The 25,950-nt window shown below is 33.6% G+C and overlaps 3 protein-coding genes across 3 annotated transcripts; 1 reads left to right on the top strand and 2 right to left on the bottom strand.

Annotated features, from left to right (window-relative positions):
• Window positions 1–4,068: 4,068 nt before the first annotated feature.
• Window positions 4,069–5,511, bottom strand: LOC114721554 (pheromone-processing carboxypeptidase KEX1-like). Its single transcript, XM_028907392.1, has 4 exons — window positions 5,482–5,511; window positions 5,313–5,346; window positions 4,441–4,509; window positions 4,069–4,334 (listed from the first exon to the last, which is right to left on the bottom strand). The coding sequence occupies exons 1-4, from the start codon at window positions 5,509–5,511 to the stop codon at window positions 4,069–4,071; spliced, it is 399 nt and encodes a 132-aa protein (XP_028763225.1).
• A 4,787-nt stretch (window positions 5,512–10,298) lies between these two features.
• Window positions 10,299–14,738, top strand: LOC114721424 (alcohol dehydrogenase-like 2). The gene is made up of 7 exons (XM_028907249.1): window positions 10,299–10,332; window positions 10,450–10,592; window positions 11,182–11,219; window positions 12,031–12,433; window positions 13,362–13,604; window positions 13,821–13,976; window positions 14,628–14,738. Exons 1-7 carry the CDS (start codon window positions 10,299–10,301, stop codon window positions 14,736–14,738), a joined length of 1,128 nt encoding a protein of 375 aa, XP_028763082.1.
• Window positions 14,739–16,261: 1,523 nt separating this feature from the next.
• On the bottom strand, window positions 16,262–23,258 carry LOC114721546 (uncharacterized). The gene is made up of 3 exons (XM_028907386.1): window positions 23,144–23,258; window positions 21,689–22,159; window positions 16,262–16,710 (listed from the first exon to the last, which is right to left on the bottom strand). The coding sequence occupies exons 1-3, from the start codon at window positions 23,256–23,258 to the stop codon at window positions 16,262–16,264; spliced, it is 1,035 nt and encodes a 344-aa protein (XP_028763219.1).
• Between the last annotated feature and the right edge of the window lie 2,692 nt (window positions 23,259–25,950).

Here is a 25,950-nt window from a genome sequence, read left to right as displayed (position 1 = left end):
AATATATGGAAGGAGCATGATTCCAGTGGCAACAATCGATATGCCTAACCCAAATGAGTATATGTTTGTGAATCTTGCTAAACAAACCCTGCTTTTACCACCAAACACAAGTAGACCTCCTGGAAGATCAAGGACTAAGTGGCAGGAACCACAATTCCAGAACAAAAAAAGTCTACCATTGAACTAGATGTCACTAACCTGGACACACAAGGAGGACTTGCAAAAATCCCAACCCATCTTGAAGTTAATTTCTACAAGGGACAACTAATTTTTTGGTGTATATATACTCCACCCTTCTTAATTCTTTTGGGAGAAGGGTGTTGCTAGATTTGCATAGCTACACAGCTATTTTTGCATCAATATATGTTTCGTGATAAGGGAATATGAAATCTATAGATGTTGTTAATGTCCTTTTGTTACTGACTATTGCAAAATATGGTTGTTGTTAACGGACCTCTGATTTTTGTTAAATGACATTGTGTTGCTGTAAATTTCCTTGGTTGTATTATAAATACAGACTGGTTACTTCTGTGTCAGCAAAGTCAGGTTGTTGTCAAACAACTATGATTTTTGGTTACTGGCCATAGTATTGTTATAAATTCCCTTGATTGTATTATAAGGGTAGACTACTTACTTGTTACGTCAGCGAATTCAGGTAGCCGTCAAACCACCTGTGCATTGTGGTTAATTGACTTGGTATTGTTATAAATTCCTTTGGTTGTATTGTAAATGCAGACTGCTTACTTGTTATGTCAGCAAATTCAGGTTGCTGTCAAACCACCTATGCATTGTAGTTATTTGACATAGTGATGTTGCCAATTGGTTAACCAAACTTGTTATTTGGGAAACTAAAGTTGTCACTAGGTAAATAAAAGTAGAAATATTATCATTTTAACAGGAAAAAATGAACTTCACCAATTCCACTTTGAAAGTTGCTATTTGGCAAACTGAAGTTGTCACTAGGTAAACAAAAGTGAAAATATTGTCATTTTAACAGGAAAAAATAAATTTCACTAATTCCACTTCGGAAGTTGTTATTTGGCAAACTGAAGTTGTCACTGGGTAAAAAAAGTGGAAATATTGTCATTTTAACAGGAAAAAATAAACTTCACTAATTCCGCTTTGGAAGTTGTTATTTGGCAAATTAAAGTTGTCACTGGGATAAACAAAAGTGAAAATATTGTCATTTTAATAGGAAAAAATTAAATTTCACTAGTTCCACTTTAGAAGTTATTATTTGGCAAACTAAAGTTGTCACTGGATAAACAAAAGTGGAAATATTGTCATTTTAACAAGAAAAAAAATGAACTTCACCAATCCCATTTTGAAAGTTATTATTTGGCAAACTAAAGTTGTCACTGGGTAAACAAAAGTGAAAATATTGTCATTTTAACAGGAAAAAAATGAACTTCACCAATTCCACTTCGAAAGTTGTTTGGCAAACTGAAGTTGTCACTAGGTAAACAAAAGTGGAAATATTGTCATTTTAACAGGAAAAAATGAACTTCACCAATCCCATTTTGAAAGTTATTATTTGGCAAACTAAAGTTGTCACTGGGTAAACAAAAGTGAAATATTGTCATTTTAACAGGAAAAAATGAACTTCACCAATTCCACTTCGAAAGTTGTTTGGCAAACTGAAGTTGTCACTAGGTAAAAAAAGTGGAAATATTGTCATTTTAACAGGAAAAAATGAATTTCACCAATTCCACTTTGGAAGTTATTATTTGGCAAACTGAAGTTGTCACTGGATAAACAAAAGTGGAGATATTGTCATTTTAACAGGAAAAAATGAACTTCACTTATTCCACTTCGAGAGTTATTATTTGGGAATTCAAGTTGTCACTAGGTAAAAAAAGTAGAAATATTGTCATTTTAACAGGAAAAAATGAACTTTACCAATTCCACTTTGGAAGTTATTATTTGGAAAACTGAAGTTGTCATTTGTTAAACAATATTGGAAATAGTTTCACTTCATTGGAAAAAGATTAAGTTCATGTATTGCTTAACCAGAGTTGTTATTAGGCGTACTGAAGTTGTCATATGTTAAACAAAAGTGGAAATAGTATCATTTCATTAAAAAAAAAAGGGGGGGAACTTCATGTATTGCTTAACCGGAGTTGTTATTTGGCATATAGATGTTGTCATACATTAAAGAAAAGTAGAAATAGCATCACTTGAACACATACTTTAAATTATATCAATAAAAATGTCATTTCACCATTACATAATTGTCATAACTAGGTAGTAGTTAAGGCCAGACAACAAGTTCACTACACATAACGATAATGTAGTAACATTATTTACAGTCAATGTCCTCCATGGCCCAAATTCTTTCTCTATAGGGACTTTCTTCTTCTTTAGGACGTTCGCCCTTTTTGTGGATGTGGAATAAGATTTAGTGCATCCTCATGGCATTCATCGTTATCCTGGTTCACCAGCTACCACATCAGATCACACCAAAAAGCTGCTACTTCTCCCTGCAAAACATATTCAACAACAAGTTAATCTCACTTTGGCCCCTCACCAGTTATACAACAATTAAGCAAACCACATCACCTCAATGTATTCTAGTGGAACATTGGGTTCCCATTTGCTGAGCCATATTAGAACATGCACCCCACATTCCCTCCTAGGAACAACACCACCATCACAGTTTAACAATTCCAGAATAAATATAGGAAATCAGCAAATTACATGTGCAGTGTATGTATACTCACAAATTACTTTGTTGAGGTACATCAGGGTGCACAATTTCCAAGTTTGGTATTTTCTCAGTCAAATCTAGCCTAACCATGCGGATAATGTCATGGAACCTTTCTCTCTACACATATATCATATATTCATCAACATCACTATAATTTCAGACAGTAATAATACAATATAATATGCCCACGTGATTCTTACATATCCTGCTATGGCCATATCTTGAGGGTCATAGGTGACTGCCTGCTTCTTCTTAGTTGTGGTCTTCTTAGGCTGAACAGTTCATCACATGAAATCCAGGACATAGAACTTCATGGTGTTGGGTTCAAGGGTAAAGCAAAACCAATACTCACCAAGAAGTGTAGGACCCATAACCAAGTCACAGTCACTTATGTTGTACCCGATAAAGTGAGAAATTATTTGTCATGCATGATAGTTAGGGTCCCACCAAGCTAGGTCGTGGATCATTAGCTCCTGATAAAGAACACAAATTGATATTGTCAGTTTGCAATTAGTTTCTTTAAATAGTTATTTGCCTATATAGTGTTGTTACTTTACATACTACACTTGTCATTTCCCTTTGAGGACTTGTAATTTTCCTATCCAAACTTATCATTCCACAAACTAATAAAGAAACCTCACCATGAAGTCCGCATAAAAAATATGCCTTACTCGCCCTTCCATCGCTTGTTACTTGTCCACCACAGCCTTACAAACTAATGACATGACCTTGTTACTAACTCTGTTATTTCCCCCAAGAGAATGTAGCAAGCGTCGGGTGCTGTCTTCATCATATATTTTAATCAAAGGACTGACAATGGTTGAAGTGAGTTAGCATATGGGTTATGTGAACATGTGATAACAAAACACCATGAGAAAAGCTGAGCATCACAATACTTACTAGTCGCTTTCATCACCTTTCACACTTCGACTGACAATGGTGAAGAAAACATCTTTATCCTCTGCAGGCCTTTTCAACCTTGTCTGTGCCTTCAACTCTAACCAAAGAGGCTTAATTTTGTTGAAGCAAACCCCAGTAGATCTCCTTACTTGTTGTGCCTGCACACCTTCAGCTGCTGTCACAGGTTCCTCTATGATGGGGGTTTGGCTCTGAACAGGGTCAACATATTTGACAATTGCTAGAGGGGATATGGTGATGGTTGTGTCACCCTCCATATCATCACCTTAGACATTGGATGACAGGTTTATGGGGGTACTAGGCATAAGTATGTTAGCCTCCATTTCATCATTGTCCTTGTTACCACCAGTTCTATTACCCCTGTCTTCACTCTTCCCTTCTTCCATTTCATCACCATCCCCATCAACATTGCCTACAATGTCCCCATGATCCTTTTGTGCACTCTATCTCTCATCCTTGTCCTGATTATCTCCATTATTCTCTCCATCATCCTTTTCCTTATCCTCCTCTTCACTTGTCCCATCATCACTCCCCTCGTTACCCTTCTTCTTATCCTCCTTCTCCTCCTCCTCCTCACTTGTCTCATCCTCCCACCTTCCATCATCTTTTTCCTTCTCCTTCTCCTCACTACTCTCACCATCACTCCCTCTATCATTCTTTTGCACAACTTCACTAGTCTCACCAGTGTTCTGTCTCTCCTCATCATCATCTTTAGAACCATTGACAGTTGATGCAAGTGTCTCAGCAGGAGCCTTTCCTTTTCACTTGCCATTTTTCTCTCTTGGAATGTGCATCTTCATGAGCTCCTCATCTACCATATTCATCAGCCTTTGATGGCGTTCTTCTATCCTTTTCATTAATCGCGCACGTAACTGCTTCATCTCCTGCATGACAATCGCCTTTATCAATTTACTAGCAACATAATTATACCACATAATGATCTCACTATTGTAGATGAAAATCTCACTTTACCCAATGACAAGTTAACTATCATCACTAACAACTTGAGTATATGAAATTACAAGCTTACTACACTATAACAAATAACAACCTGTCACTATTGCGAATAACAAGTTCATTAGTAGTATAAATAACAACTTCGGCATGTCAAATAACAACTTTACTATATCAAATGACTAGTTCAACTTAGCCAATCACAACTGATGAATTATAATTAGCAACTTCGGTACATCAAATAACAACTACTTGTAATAAATGACAGGTTCACTTGACCCCATCACAACTCAGGTATAATCAATAACAAGTTTATCAAATAACAACCCAAATCTAAACTTTAACGAATGACAAGTTCACATTATCCAATCACAACTTTGGTTCCTTTTTTAACAGGTTAAGTTTATCAAGTAACAATGTCAACTATAACAAATGACAAGTTCACTTAACTCAATCACAACGTAAGTTTTATTTATACCAAGTTCAGTTTATCAAAGGACAGCATAACTATAAGAAACAAGAAGTTCACTTCACTAAAAATATCACTCTACCAAAGATATATATACCGGGTTTAGAGAGTCAACATTTATCCTCTTGTTTTTGCTAGACACAACATGACTCCCTTTCTTACCATACAAAAGCTCCCTAACTCTCTTCCTCTCAGTACTTGCCAATTCTTTGATCTTCTTATCTGTCCAGTATTGGATAACACTGGTGGAGCCTCACGGTAAACCTTGGATAAGGTTAAAATGCTCACCGAAAAAAAACTACAACACCACATATCATCACCAGTTACATTGTGCATATTGCCAATAAAGTATTGCAAAGTAAGAAACAAAATACTCATATCAAAAGCAAGTATATGCAGGCACCAACGGTACTACTCCCTTGCCCATCATTACCTTGTCATACAGCTTCACAAAGTCAGCCATTTCTTTCCATAGGTCCTCCATAATATGTGTTACCCAATCATACTTTCTAAAGTCATCCATCATGGAACACATGACTCTCCCCAGCCTCTCACTCACTTTTGAGCTAGATGATGGACATAGAAAGGTACCCAGCGTGTATAAGAAAAACAAGAATTCAAGTATGTGATCCTCCTCCCCATAAATAATGTCATTCAGTATTTTGCTGAATGGCACTCTCTAATACTCAATCTTCAAGTTCTTGTACATTTTTTCATCCTCCAAAACTTCAATTTTAATCTTTTCCCCACCACGACGCATTCCTAGGAGCTTCTCAACATGTTTTGCTCCTATTTCCTCAATTTTTTCCCAAATTGTAAATTGATGTGTTGGTGGGTCATATGATCTTAGCATAGTCACAATGAGATCACGAGGGAGTCTCTTCAATTTAAGCTTCCAAATCCTATCCTCTCCACCTTATCCCTTAACTCATCATTATTATTTGTAAAGTGCAGTAATTTCTTAAAACCTTTCATGGACACTTGGGTTAAAAATGATGGTACATATTTCTTCTTTTTCTCCTCTTCAATCTTTTCTGGCCTTCTTTTTTTCGCCTCTTCTGTGTACCTCTTTCTCTCCTCATCAGAAAAAGCTCTGCATGCCTTTGACACAACGTCTTTTTTTTGTTTGCCTCTGATATCATTGTCACCTAATGTAGCCAAATACTCCCTTCTAAATAGCAACTAGCCATTGTGTGCCAGTTTTGATCCGGAGGCTCCCTGAGATGCCATATCCTTTTTCTTGCAGAATATTCAACATACAATATTTCACTAACATAACTTATTAACTGACTAACAACAATTTTGTCAACACTCGTTCTTCAATCAAATGCCTATGATAAACTTGTTATTTTCTCTACAAAAGTTGTCAAATCTTTAAGCTCAACTTGTTATTCTCACATACTTATCACAATTGTTATTTCTGATCATACACTAGTCATTTAAAGTTATTAACTTGTCATTTAAAATGATAAACTTATCAAATTGTCATACTCAGCTTTGCTATTCAAACAAGTGATTTCTTATTATCAACATCTACTTCCGCATACAAATTTTGTTATTTCCCATTACCAACTAGTCAACATCGCATTAACATCTTCTTATTCCCAATTAATCAACAACTTGTCATTTGCTATTCTCAAATTGTTATTTTCATTATTGAACTTATCAAATCCCACCATCCATCTTCTCATTTACAACAAAACACACTTAGTACCTCTTCAATTTAATTTACCCTTAACCATATCCTATGTCGTTAATTTCCCTACTATTATTGTTATTTATGAAACTGATATTGTCATTCCCTCCCCACACAAATACCATTCCCACAAGTCATTTAACAGAAAAAAAACATATATTTTTCACAGTAAAACATTCTTAATCACTCAATCAAAATTTGGATACTTCTCCTTTCTTGCCCTAGACTCTTTTACTCTCGCCAATGATTCGCACATTCTTGCAATAACCAATCCAAACAAAATTAGCCACCAAACTTACCACAATCACTAGCCCAATGTAGCTGCTAACTCTAATCACCTAAAGCGATTGCTGTCGCACTGTTCAGTGATGCCTTCAACCCTTCAACAATGCCGATAAACCACAGTTTTGTTCACCTCTGTCACACCAAATATGGTCTTTGTGGTTGCAACACTCCTCTCCATACTACTCTTACAGCAAAATGGCAACAAGCAAGTGCGCAACAATGGAGAAAATTGGGAGAATGCAGAGAACAGTGGGAAGTTGTCAATAGTGGGGGGACTACATGTCACGGTTTCAGCTCATTCAAATTACTAAGGGGCAATTTCATCTTTTCACCAACATTTGCTATTTGCAATTGGAGACCAGGTCCCTCATGATAATTTGGCTTATTCAGGTGACCATATTGTAATTTAACTAATTCAAGGGTCTTTATTTGTGATTTTCTCTTTTTTTTTTTTCATATAGCTCTAACTCTCCTTGTTTTCCATTATGTCTAGATTTTTTTTTTGCCAACTATTATATCTAGTTCTAGACTGTAATTAATTTTTTTGGCCAAAAAGACTGTAATTAATTAAAAGAATAATATTTTGTTCTTGGCCAAGTGGAATTTTTTTAATATACTTTCTGATAATAGACTATCAAAGTCCTTATTGCCGAATTTGAAAAGAAATTCTCTAAACTGCTCATAAAAATTGGTTCAGTTAGTAAAAAAGTGGCTCATAAGCTATAAGATTGTGAATTCAAATCCCATTTGTTAATATGAAAACCTTGTTGATGGGCAATCTATAAATATCTTTATAAGTATTCTTTGAGTTTGGAAGCATGCCTTAACTCTGATAAATCTTTATGACCCAACTTGCATAATTTTTTTTTCCTTAAAAAGCTTTTATGTCACTAGACACCATCGGCAACCATTAACAAGTTCTTGTAAAATAATAGTAACAAAAATCATCAATTTAAAATTACAGGATCAAAACTAAAATTAAGTCAAATTATAAAGTCCAATAATATTAACTCCCCTCGGGGTAATCACTCCCTTCTTCGCAATATTACATTGCCCTATAGTAGACCTCCTTATCTCATAACTCCTTCAAAAGAAAGATAGGGGACCTTGTATGTTATCGTTATACGAGTACAATGGAATCCTTCTGCATGCAACTTCTGGTGGACGCACTGTAATTACCCTGCGCATCTTTGCCTTAGGCAATTTTTTTTTTGTTACAAAAAGTTTAGGTGAGTTGGGTCCGGGGGGCTCATCAAGACTAGGGCATGCCTCCAGGATTAGAAAGTGTTTACAGAGGTACTTATAGATAGCTCACCAACAAGATTCTCACATCAGCAGCGGGATTCAAACTCACGATCTTGTAAGTTATGAGCCAACTTCTTACCAAGTGGACCAACTCTTGTTGGTGCCTTAGGCAATTTGGTAAACGAAATAGTCACCAACAAATAGGCCTCGACTTAGGCCTTAATACCATGCTATTTCAACCCCTCTGGCTTACATTGAAACTACAGGCTTGGCCCATAAATATTGGGTGGAATTGGTGCTGTTTGTTATAGGTTTATTTTGGGCCTCCAATAATCTGAAATGAAGTCCTTGTGCGGCCATTTTCGTCTTCTTAATTCTTAACTAATCTCACAAGAGTCTTCTTTTTCCAACAATTTCTATCAGCCCATATACATAGTGTGTGTGAGAGAGGGAGAGAGTATATTTAATGGTTACTAATAAGGGTTGGGTCTAGTAAAAAGAGCTAATCCCTCACAACATGGCGAATAAAAGTTCGAATCCCTACTAGAAAAGATACTCACATTTAGTGCCAAATAGTACCTCGAATATCTTTGCTTCTAATAGAATAATACCTATAAGGGGAAAAAAAGTGGTTAGGAAATGTAAGGACAGGCTCTAAACAGTTGAAGATTATATAGATGATTTTTTGGCCCAACGATTATATAGATGGTTTTAAACATTAAATCATTAGGATTAATTAAAAAGTAAGATAAATTAGTTCACGGAAAAGATTATAAATTATAGGACCAGAAAATTAGTTCTTTAATAAAAATTGACATAATGACGAGAATTTAAAAGTTGACATGATGACAAGAATTCAAAATGATTTTTTACTTTCAATTTAAAAGTTTGAATTCTCTCACATTACCAAGTCTTTCTGAGATTTAAATGGAAAAGAGAAAAATATTAAAGTGGCTCTAGCTATAAGATTACAAGACAAAAATATAATTATTATTTATTACCACTCAACCACAGCAATCCAATAATGGTTGATTATATTCCAAAACAATTTCCTCCAACTACATATCCACTATCTATAAAATAAAGTTATATCTTTCTTTTTTTTTTTCCAGTCCATGTCGTTTCATAATACTCAAGGGGTGGTTGAAGTTACATCATTAAAAATTATCGATATCTTTAATTGTTGATTCAACACATCATATGGACAATAAAATTGTTCTTATAAAACATATATGTCTTGAAAGGTCAGGGGAAAAAAAATATTATTGTGTCCTGTTGAATGAAGTGGATTACTAGCTTTTTGATTCTGTTTCTGATTTAGAATGACATATAGGAAAAAAAATTACCTATATATTATTAAAAAATTTAGCTCAATTCAAAGTCATGTTTACCTTAAACTCGTCGGGAAAGCCGCGATCGATCTACCAACAATTAAATAATCGGTTCTTTTCATTGCGCACATACATCGATATAAAAATTTATACACAAGTTTGAAAAAAATCAAATGAATAACAAATTAATAAATTTTATAATGACAAACTATTTTACCTTATCACGGCAAATATGGTTAGGCATGACTTAGTTAATTTGCATTATTATTGCTTATAATATATATCATTCCAAAAAAATAGTACTACTTCCGGTCCTAATTATAAGGTTTCATTTATAATCTACAAACGAAATTTTATAATTAGAACTGTAGGTGGTATTCAAAAATTTGTTTCATCTTGTAATAATGACATGTGAAAGCAATTGATTTATTAAAAAAAAAAAGAAGGACAAGCCAAAGTGAGCTTCATTTAATTATACGGAAATAGCAGCCGGCCGAACTTCAAGTTGTAAACCTACAATCGTCATATACTTATTTATTTTTGTCATAAGTTCATCCGTTACACACACACACATATAGGAGTTGGAATTCTCCATACCGTCACTCTAGCTCCTTCTCTTTCTCTTCTTCGTCCTCCTCCTCCTCTTCTCATCAGTCAAATTCTGTATTAATTATCTTCACAGAGACTCTGCCAATGAGCAACTCACCACAGGCTATCACTTGCAAAGGCATCAATTTTATATTTATTCATATCTTCCTATGATTATGTGTGTGTATCAAATTTCGACTGTTCAGATTAGATTTACTCAGGCAATTTTCGGTTTGTATTGTGGTTGTATATATAGGTGCCGTATGTTGGGGAATAGGAGAGGGAGTGAAGGTGGAAGAGATAGAAGTTGAGCCTCCAAAAGCTTCAGAAGTTCGAGTTAAGATGCTTTGTGCTAGTGTTTGCCATTCAGACATCTCTGCCACTGAAGGACTCCCACATGTTAGTCCTTTGATCCCTTTCTTATGCCCTACTTATATATATATTGAGAGGAATTACACACAGATATTCATTGAAATTAATAAAATTATATTGATTCTTTCATATATTTTCAAAACCAGATTGTGGCACAATTATCTAAAAATTTGATTGTTGATAGAGTATGTACAATAGCGTTATGAGATTCATGAAATTTTGTGCATATTTTTTAAAATAGATCAGCAGTATAAATAACTCGTGAAAATTCAGGGGTGAAATTTTTAAAGTAAAGGGTAGCCCATATATAACTGCAGAAAAACTCTAGTCCGGTTTGAATTTAAAAATGGAGATATTTTTTGTGTTATTTTAAAAAACTTAACATAAGTTTCGTACTCTTATATATGTTTCATGAAAAATTTGCATTGGTTTTAAAATTAGAGAAAATTCCTTAGCAGGACAAGCTAGTTTTTGCATAATGTCCAAAAAAAGAAAAAAAATTATATCTAACACTGTAATACATACTAATATTAATTTTGAGTTTGAGTTTGATGTGGCCAAAGTCAATCATACGTTATTCATCTTTTGTTATTTGTCTTCAATTATTGGTATGCAGGCTAATTATCCTCAAGTTCTAGGCCATGAAGGAATTGGGTGAGCTCTATAAATTACCGTCCTTTCTTGAGTTTAAGCTAAAATAAATTATAAGCTTATAATTATGCTTCTTTTATCGGTACAATATTATTATTATATATTGCTTATACTATCTTTTCTTGTTAAGTCCTTCTGTGAAATTAATTTTAATTTTCTCTCCTTAATTATTTTCAAAATAATATCATCTTCCAAAGTCCAAGTCAATTTAGGCAGGTGATGGCAAAAGAAAAGTCAATTTAGTAAGAATAATGACAAAAGAAATTATATATTTGGCGTATCATCATGTGAAGGGAGGTAGGCTTGGCTTTCTGCCTGTTCTAATAAGTACAGCCACTTGGCCAAAAAAAAAGTACAGCCACGGCAATTAATTTAATTTTTTTTAGTTTATTAGATAAATTAATCTTTACACTGATTTTATTTGGAATTAAAAATAAAAAATTTAATGATCTGATTTGATCAAAACATTTATCTGTCCATTAATTTATGTGATATAAAAATATTACATGTATATTTAACAAGATAGAATAGGACTAAAAAATTTTAACAGATTAATCAAAATATTTTTATAAACCAGAAGAATATTTTGGTCAGCTCTAGCTCTTAATAAGGCAATTAAATAGTTTAAATATTATCTGAAAAAATAATAATACGGGCTAAACTAGCTCATGATGTATTCAGCAGTAACCTAGTATATGATTTAGATTTAGATTTAAAATAATAAGCCAAGTAAAAGTGTAACTTGAATAAATTATACTTTTAAGATTCTTCAAACTTAATGATGATGAATGAAAAATATATTAATGAAACGCAGTGTCGTGGAGAGCAAAGGGGAGGAAGTGAAGAATGTGGAGGCAGGGGATATGGTGATTCCATTGTGCATATCAGAGTGTGGAGAATGTGAGGTTTGCATAAAAGGGAAGAGCAACATATGCATGAGATATCCTATAAGGTTTAATGGGTTGATGGCAGACAACACTTCTAGAATGCGTGTGAGAGGTCAAAAGGCATATCATTGTATGCGTTGTGCCACATGGTGTGAGTATACGGTCATTGACGCTAACTATGTTCTCAAAGTTGAATCAGGCATTGATGCAGCTCACGGCAGCTTCATCTCTTGTGGCTTCTCTACTGGTTTTGGAGCTGCCTGGAAAGAAGCCATGGTTGAAGAAGGATCTAGTGTTGCTGTTTTTGGTCTTAGTGCCGTTGGATTAGGGGTATGCATCTCTCTCTTTGATCTACTGATATTATTCATTAGTTCTCTGATTGAGTACAAATTTATTATTTTGTATGTGGTATTAGATGATGAGTACTTCTTTTATGGGGTAACTTTATCAATGTAATTTTTTTATTCCCAAGGTTTGAGTCTAGCATTATGCTCTCTTTCTCACATAAGAGCACCTCCAACCACTTCATCAGAACCTTGTTGAGTCATTAAATTTGTTTCAAAATGAATTTTTTTTCCAAATTTACCCATATTTAGAAATATGAATTACATAAGTCGAAAAGGAAAATTGCATCAAACTTTTAAATAGGGGCAATTTTGGAAAAATGTGATTAATATGTTGTTTGGTGATTCATAATAAGAAACCTTCTTTCCTTCTAAGAAGTATCTTATAATAAGGATCAAAGGGAGTACAATACATACTCTTTTCAATCCACAATATAAGTCATTTTAACTAATTCATCAAAACCAAAAAATAGTAGTGAACTCATTAAATAATCGATCTCAAATTGAAATTTGTTTATATCTTTACCCATATGAAATGAAATTGTGAAAAAGAGAGAAAAATATTAGAGTTAAATTTAAGTATATTAATTACTGAGACAAAATTGAAAAATAAATGTTAATTCATATTTTAGACTAATCTATCCTTTTAAAAGCAACTTATATTGTGGACCAGGTGGAGTAATTTTAATACGCTCACATTTATCCTTACTTAGGTTTGACATATATTACTCTTCAATATGGGATTTGAAGTCCTGTTTCTTCAGATAGGGTTAAATTTCTACGTATATATATGGAATTAGTACTCGCACATATATGATGAATTTATAATGAAGTTTAGGTGCAAGTTGTTGATAGCATACTTTCTTAGTAAGTAATATTAGCAAAAGTAGAGATTATGGCTAGCAATGATGCAGGCTGTAAGTGCAGCAAAATTGATGGGGGCAACGAAGATAATTGGGATTGACAAAAATGAGAAGAAGAGAGAAAAGGGAGAAGCTTTTGGAATGACAGACTTTATATATCCTAACAAGTTATCTGCAGATAAGCCTCTTTCACAACTAGTCAAAGAACTAAGTGGTGAAATGGGAGTAGATTATTCTATTGAGTGCACCGGCGGTCCCTTTTTGCTCAATGAAGCCATGGAATCTACTAGAGTGGTACATTTCATTCTCCAATTTAGTTTCTCCAACTATATATAAAAATTATAAGACCAATAGCTTAAGTTTTCTTAATTAAGAACAGTGAAATAATTTGATACGTTTTGAGTATTTGACCAAAAGAAAATGAAAAAGGGTAAACAAATGTGAAATTTACTTATCAGTTAATGGTGAGATAGGTGATATTCAAGTTTTTCTCATGCAATATATGTACAGGGAGGGGGCACAACTGTAGTAGTAAGTGCTGGAGCTGAATGTGCGCAGTTAAGTTATGCTACCATTCTTCATGGAAGAACATTGAAGGGTTGTGTATTTGGAGGCATAAAGCCCATCTCTGATCTTCCCTTTATAGCCCACATGTGTCACACAAAGGTTAGTATCTAAAATAAATTTTGGACAAATCCCAGCGAATTGAAAATAAGAGTAAATATATTGCAATTTTTTTTCCAACTTTGTAGAAATTTTCTGATGATTTTTTTATTTCTTAAAGCTATATAAAAATATAGAAGTTGTAGTGACCTGCAATGAAATTATACATCTATTCTCCAGAGAGTTTTCTATGTGTTTTTAAAATAGAAAGAATACCTATGTAATTATGGCAAACTCGGAGATAATTTGTGTAATTTTATATTTATATTGAAAATTTTGGGGAAGTTATGAAAAACCGGAGAGCATGTTTCCATAACCTCGATGACATTGAAGAAAAAAGTGCTGTTAAAAATAGGCAAAAAAAAAAAATCAGTGTAATTTCCGTAAAAACTCAAACAGGCCTGCGTTATAGTATATCTTGAAAGAAATCACTGGGCTTACTAATTGGTCTCAACTTGAAGAGATTAGCTATGTGTCAGATTTTATTCATCTAATAATCATCATCAAAATTTCTAGGAGATTTATGTCTGCTAAAAAGCTTGTAAACTGAGTATCTACATTCAGATGCACAAGGCGATTCTTAATTATATGCTTAATTAGAGATATTGTCACTTATCGCATGTGCTAAGTAATAGATTAATTTTCTTGTTACAGGAAATTCCAATTCATGAACTTTGGACCCATGAGATCCACTTGGAAGATATAAGCAAAGCATTTGAGCTAATGAGACATCCAGATTGTGTCAAAGTTGTGATCAAGATGTGATATCATCGATCAATGTGATCTTTTTTTTTTTTTGGTTGTGGGGGAAATAAATTTCCAATAAAGAGTGACATGTGGGAAAGAGATTGACATAATGTACATAATTTATCATTATGCAACAATAATATAAGATACATCATATTTAGTACTCCTCTGGTTTTAAATATAAGACTTATTCTGTAGTGTAATATACACTATAAAATGGGTTTTATATTTATAACCGGAGGAGTATTAAAATCTTCTCCTCACCGCTTAATTTGAACAGGAATTCCCTAAGAGCATCAATTTAAAGTCATAATCTGCAATTTTTGAAACTTAATTCATCCTCCAAGTCAATTTGACTTGGTTAATATTTAAAGAAAGCCTAGATTATTACAGTTTTATATTAGAGGCACTTTAGCAAACAATGACCATGGCTAATCAATGAAATTGACAAGAAACAATGAAACATCATGATTGATCAATGTAAAAATTCAATTGAAAAAAGAAAAGTAAATTTCACAACCACAGCTTCCTTTCCTATAAATGGTCATGTCAATATAATTGACTAGAAATATCAAGTCGTAATTATTCAAATAATACAATAACAAAGTGGTACATCAATTACAAATCCGTCTTATGGCCATGGCTCCACTTTCCTGTCGAAGATATTCCCATACGTAGAAACAAAAGTGTGCAGAAGAAGAGGGAATTGTGACAGCACAAAAAAGAAGATCGGAACATTTGCAAGTACAGTAATGGGAAGGACACTCCAAGAGTAGTTTGTATGCCTCAACATGAGACGAATGGTAGAAAGAAAGGCTACTATCATACTTACAATGGAGATAAAAAGAAAAGAAAGACCCAAAATCAATTTTGAAGGTAAGGATTTGAGGAACTTCTCTTCTGAAAATTGAGAGGTAAGAATTGCTAGAAACATTACAACTGAAGTTGAAGAAGAGAGAAGCGATAATATGTTTGAGAATATGAAAACCTTAAAAAATGGTTGTTTGATGAATAATGGATAACCAAGATTTTGATCATTTCCTCCTGGAACAGTAAATGCTACAGCAAACATAATGGTCACAATTAGGGTACCAACAACTGAACATGAAGATGCTGTGGTCTTTATCCATTTCTCTCCTTGCTTCATTAACTCTCTATGACTTCCTCTGAATAATTCTTCAGCCGTCATACCATTTTTGTTTCGAAATATTCTACAGCTTGGAGGGGTTCAACTCTTCACTTCCTGCATTTATTTCAAAAAGTATTACTTTTATGTTCTTCTTGTCAAGACCAGATAGACTCTACTATATAACCAGTTTGGGAGAAAACGACAAAGGAAGTGGAACTTTGGTTCAAAGCCAGGCCTCATGAGATTTACTAGTTTTGTGATGCCCTTTAATGATTCTAGAACACTCAACATGCCTTTAAAGAAAGTGGAACCCGTAGAGGAGAACACTCTCAAATACTTGCAGACAAGTTGTATTTAATTGATTAATTTATGCAATAATATTTAATTATAACAGATTCAATCTTATATGAGATTATGATTTAAAAATTAAATCATGTCTTTCTCTAACCTTGAACCATTGCAGTTCTCTTTGCATTTGTAGTGTAGGTGCATAGATACGATTAAGAACGTGATCAGGAGCCTTCATAGCTGCCTTATGCATCAAGTAATTTCCATTATGATCAGGTGTGGTTGTTACTAGGCCATCCTTGAAGCGGAGCCCATGGATAAGATTGAAAACCCTAGCTTGTCGATGGTGAAGAGCTTCATTGAAACACTTAAGCAATGTCCGACCGACGAAACCCTCTGGGATTACTTTTGATACTTGAAACACAAACTCCACATTCCCTTCTTTAGCTGCAAGACATAAAGCCTCATTTATAACTCCCTTTTGGTATGCCTTCCTTGCATTCTTACAAACTAGGCGAAGAAGTTCATCTGCTTGTGCATGCAGCAGCTTTAACTCCTGTATTTTCTTAAATCCTACATTGATACGTATCACACATGGATCTTTTAGTTAGTTTAATCTGATTTATGAAAATTAAGAGTAAGCTTGAAGATGTAACCAATTCTTTGAAGAGATATGAAAGTTAGCATCCGTACCTACAAAATTATCGGTGGAGTTGATGAGCTTTAGTAGTAAACCATGCCCTGTTAATTAAGTCCAAATTTTTTATTACTCTTCTGAACAAATGTTAAAATAGAAATCTTGTATTGAAGAGATAGCATACTGTTAATCGAAGGAAAGACTTCTACTTATTGTTGAGTACGATTCCATATCATGATTTTGGGCAATTATATATGCGAAATTGTCATATTCCGTGACACGACATAACTACTCCATCATGTCCTACGATGTAGAAACTTAATAACTAATTTGCAGTAGATTAAGAAAATTAAATAGTTTAGTTAATTTTTGCTTTCAAAAAAAGCGTATTGGTTTCCCTAAAGTACTCCTTATAATCATTTGTACTGTAAACTACTCTTTTAACAGAAAACTCTTTTAATATATGTAATCAACAGGGAGATTTAGGAGAAAAAATTATAGATTTGAAGGATATAAGGTGAACTGAAATCTTACATTTAGTATTAAAATAAATTTCTTTATTAGCTCTTAAATTTAGGGAGGGGGGAAATATAAGATATTAATATTAATTTTAAAAAAAGCAAAGTAAAAGTTACTCTCTTAATGCCTACAAATTGATATGTTATTCCTATATGTATTGTAACACCCCGAATTTTATGATTTAGGATGAGTAGAAAAGAGAAAAATTTATTAAAATTATTTATTTGCCAAATAAAGGGGGAAAAATTATGGAATAATGATTTTTAGGGTTTAGAGACATTTTGGAAAAGGTATTTCCCCAAAAATGGCTTAAATAATTTTAATAGATAATTTTAAGAGAAGAATTGTTTATTTTCTCTGGAAATTATGGAAAAAATACTTAGAGATTTATATTTAATCTGAGAATTTTAGGATAACCAGTTGTGATGGATAAGAAAAATCCATTCAGGATATTTTGGTTTAATTTCTGGATATATCTTATATTTCAGAAAAATAGGAGAAATGATAGGATTGGAGAAATAATTATGTGTGAGGTCAAGATTGGTCCAGGAACTTTGTAATACACGTGCTACCTTCTCTAATAGCCATCTGATTCACTCCTCCATGTAACAGCTGGTTACCCACGTGTCTAACTCATTTCGTTCGGTGCCCAAAAGAAAAGAGAGGTAGAGATGGAGAGTGAGAGAAGGAGAGCACGGAAGAAACTGAGTTGGTGGAGCTGGAGGAGTGACCGGAGGTAGTATCCAGTGCATGCAAACCGATCAAACATTCCAGGTGAGCTCTCTAAACCTTCTCGCATCTTTATTGTCGTTAAACAAGGGCTGTTTGAGGTGTTGATGAAGGTAGAAGTTGGGTTTAGTGAGAGAAAGTTAAGGAAAGGAGAGAAGGATCGGTGGGTTCATGTTATATGGCAATATTGAAGTATATGGTGCTGGTTTTTGAGTTTGCATGTGCTGTTTTCCTTCTCTGTTTTGGCTGCCGAAAAACAGAGGTTTGTCGCTGCATGCTGATTTCGTTTCTTGTTTGAGTGGAGACCGAACTGATATATATATATATATATAGTTTCGATACTTGTAGCTTCAGGTTCTGTAAGTTAGGAAGAATATAATATAATATTATATGTATACACAATCTGTAGCAGAATAAAGTTTAGCTTATGGGCCTGTGTTATATGTACATATAAGTATATATTTTCTGGTTGATTTAGTGACGGGAGGTTATGGGTCTTCCAATTTTGATGTCACTGATATGTTGATTAATGTTGCTGTCATGGGACTGAAATTTTAGAAACTAAAGTGGCAGAGATGTATGTTTATACATGGATGTATCGGGTTTTATATATTTATATAATTGCTTGAGTGTGACCGTGGGAGCTGGAATGTGAGTAGCGAGAGATATATGAGAAAGAAGGAAGTAGTGGTGTGTGAGCTGTAAATCTGGAATTTAAGTTTAAAGATTCTAAGCTAGTTATTTTAAATATTGTTCTCCAACATGAAAATTTCCAGATTTAAGTTAGCAATTGAAACAAGATGTTGAAATAAGGATTTTGAGTTGAGGGTAAAAATTTATTGGGATTCAAGTGTGAGTGGGAGAGTTGGAGTTTAATGGAAGGAATGATTAGGAATATAAAGAATAATGATGCGCAGCTGTTTGGTGGTGATATGAAGAATTGACTTTGGAAGCCTAGAGTTGATGTGGAAATGCTGTCTAAATAAATAAATAAATAAGAGTGTGGTTTTAGAACCTTGATACTCAAAATTTACTAGGAGGAGAACCATGTATGGTTTGTTCTTAAGGTTTTGAATGATAAGTGATGATTATGTAAGTTAATTTGTTATATGATCGAATGGTGAATAGAAATGGTTGAAGCTTGGGGACTTTTGAATTTTTAAGAGGAAAATTGATTAGAACTCTAAAATGTGAAACTTTGAACCAAGGGATATTTTGTTACAAAGTGTTGAGAAATCATTGGATTTTATTGATAAAAGAACCTATAGAATGTTGAGTGGAATGATTTAGCTATTGGCATCCAATCTGGAATTTCTCTTTTAGACTTAAAGTGAAGAATTGTATGGATTTGGAAATTACAGTATGAAGTTAATTAAGCCAAGCCAATTTTAGAAGCAAGTTAGAAGTACAAAAATAATAATTTATACTCTACCATAGGCGCCTAAGTGTTAGGTGTTTGGCATGGGAAGTGCTATAAAGTATATATTTGTGTATGTGTACACACTTTCGATTAGTAAGCTTGAAAGGCAAGGGGATAAGAGTAATTAAAGGCTAATAGAGTTGTTATATATAGTTGTTTTGGAATATGGTTAGAAATTTATCAAAGTGCTGTGACGATGATTTTCAAAACTGGAGAATAATTTTGAGATTTAATATGAAGTGTTAATAGAAAATATTTTAAAGATAGAAGACTTGTGTGTGTGTGTATAATATATTATTTTTGACCAAGATGATCAATTACTAAGAAAAGTAACTATTTGGGCTGAGATAAAGAGAGAAACTCTCCACAGTAAATGTATTAAATAAGAAAAATTGTCCAGGATGACCAAACTATTAAGTAAGGGTAGAGATTGAAAAAGGATTGGGATTTAAAGAGAGATTTCTAATTTATGAATTTTAGTTGGATCAAGCATTAACCTACCCTTACTAAAATAATAGGTTTTGATATCTGCAAAAGCCTACCGAAGAAGCTAAGAGAAAGGAAACAAGTAAGGTTTGATTTTGAAGCAGAAGGTTCAGGTAGTAGTTCTTTCCTACCTTACACTTGTGTATGATTGCTGCATGTCTGTTTGTGCCATATTGCTTTTCTAAAGCATGAGAACATGTAATCCTTAATTCCTTGCATGGATTATTTAGCCGTGATTACGTGTAGCTGATAGACATGGGGCAGTGATTGCCAATTATTTGCGCATTATTTATTCAGCTTGTCTATCTGTCATTGCGCATAAATGCTTAATTGCATTAGCTTGCAAGGTTATGTTCCACTTTGGCTTGTTTTGCATGCTTTATGTAATCTGCACATTTGTTTGATGGAAATTACTACTACGGGGATTCGTTTGAATCTCACCCTCCCTTCCTATATTATACAGCTAGAGCAAGCAATTCCAAGAGTAAGGAGGTCATAAGTGCTGAAGGTGGGCTTGTATGAAGAGCAGGAATGCCTGCTGCTTTTGTACCTATAGAATAATTATTTTGATATTTAATTATCTGACTTATTAGATGTTTAAGAGCAAGTAACCCCCACTTACTAGTAATTATACTATTTTGTATCCTTCTTTAAGGGAGTGTGTACTTTCAGTGCTCAGGTAAGGGTCATTGTCCTGAATGACCAGGGTAGTAACTTATATAATAGTAGTATTATTTTAAATCTGTGTGTCTGTCATACGTTCTTCAGAAGTAGGGTTCAAGTGTGTGAATCACTCGTCAGTATTTATATATATAAAAAAAATTTGTCATTTTCTATAATAGAAAACTGGCGTCTAGTGATCCACAGATGTTAAGTGGACCCTTCTGGTATATAGAAAGTTAGGTGTTGCATATATTCTCCAAACAATGTTTTTGTAACATACCTAGCTTGGTAAGTTTCGCTTTATCTCCTTGACTTCCATCTTCTTGGCCGATGTCCACGCAAACATGATTGGAAGCTATGGTTGAAGGTATATTTATATCTTAGATGGGCAAAGAAACAAAGAAAGATCACGTCGTTTAAGGAATGCATTAATAACGATGATGATAAATAAATAGGATAAAAACAGCATATGAAAAAACATGTCCTCTATGTTAATTAAATATATTCTGAATCAGGTTTTTCCCACTTATTTTATTTATTTATAGGTTGTTCTTCACAACATTCAATTGTAATAATCTCATTGAGTATATTTTCTAAATTATATTCTGCAAGGTTTCTTTGCTGACGACAATCAAGACCAAGGAAATAACCTATTAGCAATTATGTGTGTGGGGGGCTAGTGTTCATGTTTTAATATAGTCTCTGTTCACAATCGTGATGTTGTATGGTACAATCTAAAGAATGGGGAGAAAATAACACAAACAAAATCTACACATGATAATGAAAAAGAAAGGAAAGCATTTGATACCCACACACATATACTTAAGTCCACTGGTACCAACAATTATAGATCCATCGTTTCCAGAAGATAAGTTCACTTGAGCTAAGAATAGCAGTGTTCAACGTTGCGATCTCAAGAATTGCGTCCGGGTCATCCCTGAATTACTATAGGGCACTGAAAGCAATTCTTCACATTGTTGAAGCAAATTCAGCGCGATATCTGCATTATACATATAGATATGTGTGTGTGTATATATAGTCACGCCATGAATTGACAAGAGCATCAAAAACAAAAGAAGCAAGATTCTATAACATACCAAAGCATTGTGCATGTAAACAATGATGAAGAAGCCTAGAACCCGAACGGCCTGTGAGGCATTCCAATGGAGTGACAGAATAAAGATAACGTACCATTTCTTGGTAACCCTTTCCAAAAGCCACTATAACAGGAAGATCACCAACAATGTCTGGAATTACAAGTGTGCGGCTATTCTTGTTTACGAGGGATTTTGCGACTTGAGTGTTTCCACTAAAATAAGTAACCATTAGAAGTGCTGTACGACCGTCAGAATCAGGAGTTAGAACGAATTCTGGAGGCAGTAATTTTAGTAACTCCTCCGCAATGGTGACATTCCCAAACATTGCAGCCACATGAAGTGCTGTTCTGCCTTTATAAGAAATTACTGAAGTCAAAGCATTAGGGTTTTGATCCAGAATTACTTTCACATCACTCCACTTGTTACCGCATATTGCATGGCACAAATCCTCCTTCCATGCCCTCTCCTCACCTGAATGATTAAATGAATACACACTGTTGAAGATGTTGGCATATATAGGATACTATATAGCTGCTTTTGTTAGTGCCCCTGTACATGACATAGGATAAGTGTTTTGAGTAATATATTAAAAAGGTAGTTGTGTTCAATTATTGTTAAGTGCATCTTGAGGAGGAGGAGATTTTCATGTTTATGATGTACTCCATCCATTTCTTTTTATAAGAAGCAACTACTATTTATGTTTTGTTCCTACTTGTAAGAAATATTTAGAGGATGTCCCAAATTTTTGGTGTTAATTTCTCATTTTGTCCTCATTTAATTGTTCATTTTAATATCTACACATTTATTATCACATGACTCTCCAAGCATTCTTTTCACTACACATTCTCTCCCCCCACAATCCTTTTAATATTTAATAATTTTTTATTATCTTCCTTACAGTATCTCCCCTATAAATAAGGATATTTTTGAGAAAAAGTTAGAGTTTTTACCTATTTATTTTCTCTGACCAATTTTGACTAACTTTTTTTATCAATGCGATTTGCTTAGTTGTTTCTTATAAAAAGCAACCAAGGCAGTATTGATTGAAACAACGAAAAGCAATTACCAAAGTGAAAACTTCATTATGATGCATTCATAGTGAAGAAAAAAAAAACAACATGAAATTTAAAGAGGCAAAGGTCCATTTGAAGAAGCAAGTTCTACTTTGATAATATAAATATGCCCATTGATTAATGTATCTAACCAACAAAAAGTGGGGAAAGACCTTACTTATCAAGATTTCTTGACAAGAAAGAGGCAATAGTATGATTTCCTGAACAATTTTGATTTTTGTATTTGCAACATTGAAATGAACTCAAAATTTTACTTTAGAAATATATCGAGTCCTTTTTCTCTGACCAAACCTTTGTTAAAGAAATGCAAGCATTTTTTTTTTTAATGACATCTATTGATCCAAAGGACACAGAAATAAGAAGAGCTTTTGTACTCATTCACCTGATTCCTCGTTTGGCCTTGCTGAAGAGTCACCAGGTGAAGGACGGTGCAGCCCCACGGGAGGGTCCAAGTCGATCGGCGCGTTTTGTTCCAAGTCACCTCCCAATGTCGACATTTTGGGGATCTATATAATATAATGTCAACGAGAGAGATCTGTAGGATCAACACGTGTTAAAGCTGTTATTAATTAGTTTGCACACAAAAAGATGGAAGCATAGATGATGGATTAATAAAAACAATAATGGTTGGCAAAAAATTAAAAAAAAAAAAACAATAACTGGTTCCCTCGACCTTGAGCCCAGATCAAAAAAGTTATGACTGCAGATCGACCAGAGGAGCAACAATAAATAACACAAATTAAAGTGTTCGCACCATGACATTCTTAATCTCTTGTCTATAGGGTGGCATCATATCGAAATTTATAAACCAATTGTATTTTTGTCTGAATAACAACAAATATCGTGAAAGAGGGGATTCCATGGTTTGCTCACTGAGCTTAGAAAGAAGAAAAGAAAAAGAAAACGAAGTTCATGAGAATTTCTGTTTCTCAAAATCAGAGCAAGTCATGCACCTCACCACCAACGAAGAATTAGAACAATGAAGAGCAGAGAAATCCTTATGCTTTGTTTATGTTTTGCTAGAAGGCAGAGACTTTCTGGGCTATGGTAAGTATGGCGATAAGAAAGAGAGAGAGACAGAGAGAGACAGAGAGAAGAGCGACAACGCATGTGGTGAAAGAAACAGTGAGAATGGGAGACTCAGAAAGAAGAATCAGAGAGGATGAAGCATGAGATGAGAATGCCAGTGGGAACACCATTGGAGGAGGCTTTATATGTATCATACTTGAGTATATCCCACTCTTTCACATATAAAAGTTTGAATTAAGGAATCAGACAAACAAAGCTCTCGCATGACAAACTCAAAATAAATTAATTCAAATGAACACAAACACATTGGGAACACAGAATCATCAATTAATCACTTAAACTAAGTTGATCAATCTTCAACAGAATAATCATTACCGATTTTCCTCAGGAGCCAACGTTGCAACCGGAAAGAGGGCCACGGTGAACAAGTGAGGCAGAGAGTAGAGAGTGAAGAACGACGGGCAAAGACAGCGGCGCAAAGGGAGCAGTGAGCACTGTGCAGAGAGACAGAGTCACACAGACAATCTTGTCTCAAATATACAGTACGAGGGATAGGTCTAGGCCAAGCGGCCTTTTTCAATTAATGACAGAAAGAAAGAGAAGAAGTTCCAATATATTATAAAGTTGTTGAGTCTATCGCTTTATATTGAGACAATTGAAATGGAAACCAGATACAGAATATAATTATAAAAAGTTATATAGAATCTAATAACAAGTTTTAAAATAGTAAATAATAATTTTTTACTTATTATTAAAACTTATTGATAATTATTTTTTAAAGATTTTATTAATATTATAATTCCCTTTTTATATATTTGGTATCAGACTAAAACGTATTGAATAGTTACTATATCGGATTTTTAATATTAAAACCAGATAACTAATTTGTAAATATTTAAAAAATTAGTTAAATTAGTAATTTAAAGTAAATAGTGGTCTTTAATATAAAAACTATATAACTAATTTGTAAATATTCAAAAATTAGTTAAGTTAGTTATTTGTAGTAAAGAAGTGCTGCATTCCTCGTGTATTGAAACAGTTCTTGCCATTACTATAAAGATTACATGGGGAAAAATAGATAAATACGAAAAATAAAGTGAATTAAGGTTTTATATTTAGAACCAAATTGAATCTTTAACTAATTCTTATATTAAGTACCTGGAGTAGTATCTGGGGTTAGGTCTAACGAAAGAGGATAATCTCTCACAATTGGAGTCTGGAATGGTGCTCATATTTAGTACCCAATAGTGTCTTAAATAGGATTACCTCTCCAATAGTAGTACGATAGGAAAAAAGAAAATCAAAAGCTTGCCTTTGACTCAGTACCCGAAAAAGATGTATACATCGGCATTTTTACCCAAACCCTATAAACAATAAAAAAATTTACCTCAATGCTATAAGGTAGAAAGTATTTATCAAAATGTTATATCAGAAATCATTCTTCAGAAGAATGATTTTACATTTTTGAAGAAGTCGTTCACCCAAAGAACGATTTCTTCATCTAACATTTTTTTTAAATAAAAAAATTGAAATTGTTTTTCAGAAGAATGATTTTAACACTGACACCATTTTCAGTAAAAATTATAACTAAAAACCCACATTATTAACTTTGCCGTCCTCTTCTATTTCATTATGAATTTTGATAAGAATTACAATTGATGACCCAATCCCCTCAGCACATACTCTTTTTTTATATTATATTTTCTGCAAAACATAAAAAATATAAATAGATTTTAGGATTAAGGTGCATCTAGCACCCCAAAATATTTAGTAGTGTATCTAGTATCTAAAGTATTTTTAGGTGTATCCAACACCCTGAAGAATTTTTTCGCCTTGGTACTAGATACACCAAAAAATATTTTATGGTGCTAGACGTATTGTAAAAAAATATTTTAGGGTGCTGGATGCACCACAAAATACTTCAGTACACTATATGCACCACAAAATACTTCAAGGTATTGGATGTGCATTAACACCAATTTTATAGAGAAAAAAATTCTCAAATGTAATTCTCTACAAAAAAAAAAAGTTAATGGAATGGACTTTTATTTTACATTTTCAACAAAATATTAAAAAAAAAATGCTTCTTAAGATCCACATTATAAGTAACTTCTGAAATGTGTTTTTTGGTCTATTAATTAAGTTACTTGGAGTTTAATT

The sequence above is a fragment of the Neltuma alba genome, unplaced genomic scaffold (assembly GCF_004799145.2).
Source record: "Neltuma alba isolate B1F8T4 unplaced genomic scaffold, ASM479914v2 tig00002292_pilon, whole genome shotgun sequence".
Lineage (NCBI taxonomy): Eukaryota > Viridiplantae > Streptophyta > Magnoliopsida > Fabales > Fabaceae > Neltuma > Neltuma alba.
Note: the sequence above shows the minus strand (reverse complement) of the source record. Positions and strands in the feature narration are given on the sequence as shown.